At 36.4% G+C, this 2,220-nt stretch overlaps 1 protein-coding gene across 1 annotated transcript; it reads right to left on the minus strand.

Moving 5' to 3' along the window:
- Positions 1-337: 337 nt before the first annotated feature.
- LOC106478018 (coiled-coil domain-containing protein 1-like) lies at positions 338-1,507 on the minus strand. The gene has a single exon (XM_013938521.1). The coding sequence runs from the start codon at positions 1,505-1,507 to the stop codon at positions 338-340; it is 1,170 nt and encodes a 389-aa protein (XP_013793975.1).
- Positions 1,508-2,220: the final 713 nt, after the last annotated feature.

Below are 2,220 nucleotides of genomic sequence, written 5' to 3' on the forward strand. Positions count from 1 at the left end.
TTCGGAAGCCACAATACAACACAACCAAAGTTCGTACACACCAAACCACCTAAAGATAAAATGGAGAACAAAACACCATTGAAAGCATTTATCCTGATTGTAGATTCCATTATATTTGAGATACAAAAATATGAACAAAAACTGGAATTCAGGAACATAATAAAGCGTCACGGTAAGTTGTAACATCATTGAAGTAATGGGATATGAACCAAACACAAGAAAAAGAAAGATGAAAGAAACCTTTCAAATCCACCTAACTAACACATTCAGCCAATCTAACACAGAATTCAACAAAACCTGGATACCCCCCTTGAAAATGTTTAAATAACTTAATTAATTAAACCCTTTTAGGGGGGATTAGACGAGTGGCTAGCTCAACAGTCTCTCTGTCAAGAAGATCCAGTATTGCCTTATAGTAACCATCACTCTTTCTTTCAAGAGGATCCAGGATCACTTTATAGTTATTATCACCCTTTCTGTCAAGAAGATCCAGGATCACGTTACAGTTATTATCACCCTCTCTGTCAAGAAGATCCAGGACCACGTTACAGTTATTATCACCCTCTCTGTCAAGAAGATCCAGGACCGCGTTACAGTTATTATCACCTTCTCTGTCAAGAAGATTCAGGATCACTTTACAGTTATCATCACCCTCTCTGTCAAGAAGATCCAGGATTACTTTACAGTTATCATCACCCTCTCTGTCAAGAAGATCCAGGACCACGTTACAGCTATTATCACCCTCTCTGTCAAGAAGATCCAGGATCACTTTACAGTTATCATCACCCTCTCTGTCAAGAAGATCCAGGACCGCGTTACAGTTATTATCACCCTCTCTGTCAAGAAGATCCAGGATCACTTTACAGTTATCATCACCCTCTCTGTCAAGAAGATCAAGGATCACTTTACAGTTATCATCACTCTCTCTGTCAAGAAGATCCAGAATCACTTTACAGTTATCATCACCCTCCCTGTCAAGAAGATCCAGAATCACTTTACAGTTATCATCACCGTCTCTGTCAAGAAGATCCAGAATCACTTTACAGTTATCATCACCCTCCCTGTCAAGAAGATCCAGAATCACTTTACAGTTATCATCACCGTCTCTGTCAAGAAGATCCAGGACCGCGTTACAGTTATCATTACCCTCTCTGTCAAGAAGATCCAGAATCACTTTACAGTTATCATCACCCTCCCTGTCAAGAAGATCCAGAATCACTTTACAGTTATCATCACCCTCCCTGTCAAGAAGATCCAGAATCACTTTACAGTTATCATCACCGTCTCTGTCAAGAAGATCCAGAATCACTTTACAGTTATCATCACCGTCTCTGTCAAGAAGATCCAGAATCACTTTACAGTTATCATCACCGTCTCTGTCAAGAAGATCCAGAATCACTTTACAGTTATCATCACCGTCTCTGTCAAGAAGATCCAGGACCGCGTTACAGTTATTATCACCGTCTCTGCAAAATATTATTTTAAAATGTATCCCATAAAGCCTCATGAAACACTGAATTAGCTTTCATACAGCTTTTGTACATTATGTTCATATTACTATTTCAGTTAGAGTTTATATTTTGATTGTTTGTCTGTTTGTACTTAAGCACAAAGCTACACAATGGGCTATCTGTGCTCTGCCCACCACGGGTATCGAAACTCTGTTTCTAGCGTTGTAAGTGCGCATTTTGAAGTTGTGTAGCATTATATGAAAACAAACACTAAATTTATCACGAGACATTTTAATACATTGTACTAAAGACACGTCACTACATAAAAAAAGAATAAAGCATTCAAACACGTGAATTATAGTCAAAAATAATTACTTTGTGTTATTTGTTCATACTGCACGTTCAATTCAAACTAAATATGTGAGATTTCAGTTTGTAGTCTCAAAAAATTAGCTCATAAACTATGTTACATTTCAAAACAGATATTTGCCTCACAAATATTTTGAAAGATCATCAAATATATTAATTGTCAGTTACAAAACAGTGTTCTGTGATTTTCTTATATAAAACTCATGCTTCACCATAGCCCAATATGCTATCATTAATATATGTAAGTAGAGTCAACGATTTAACAAGTATCACATATACTGAAACATTTATTAACAAAACTTCAAGATATGCTAATATATTTTTATTAAAACATCTTGGTTTATAAAATACTGTTCTACAGCCCAAAGAAATAGTACCTACCTGTTTTAGCACGATATCA

Source organism: Limulus polyphemus, unplaced genomic scaffold, assembly GCF_000517525.1.
Source record: "Limulus polyphemus unplaced genomic scaffold, Limulus_polyphemus-2.1.2 Scaffold173, whole genome shotgun sequence".
Classification (NCBI taxonomy): domain Eukaryota; kingdom Metazoa; phylum Arthropoda; class Merostomata; order Xiphosura; family Limulidae; genus Limulus; species Limulus polyphemus.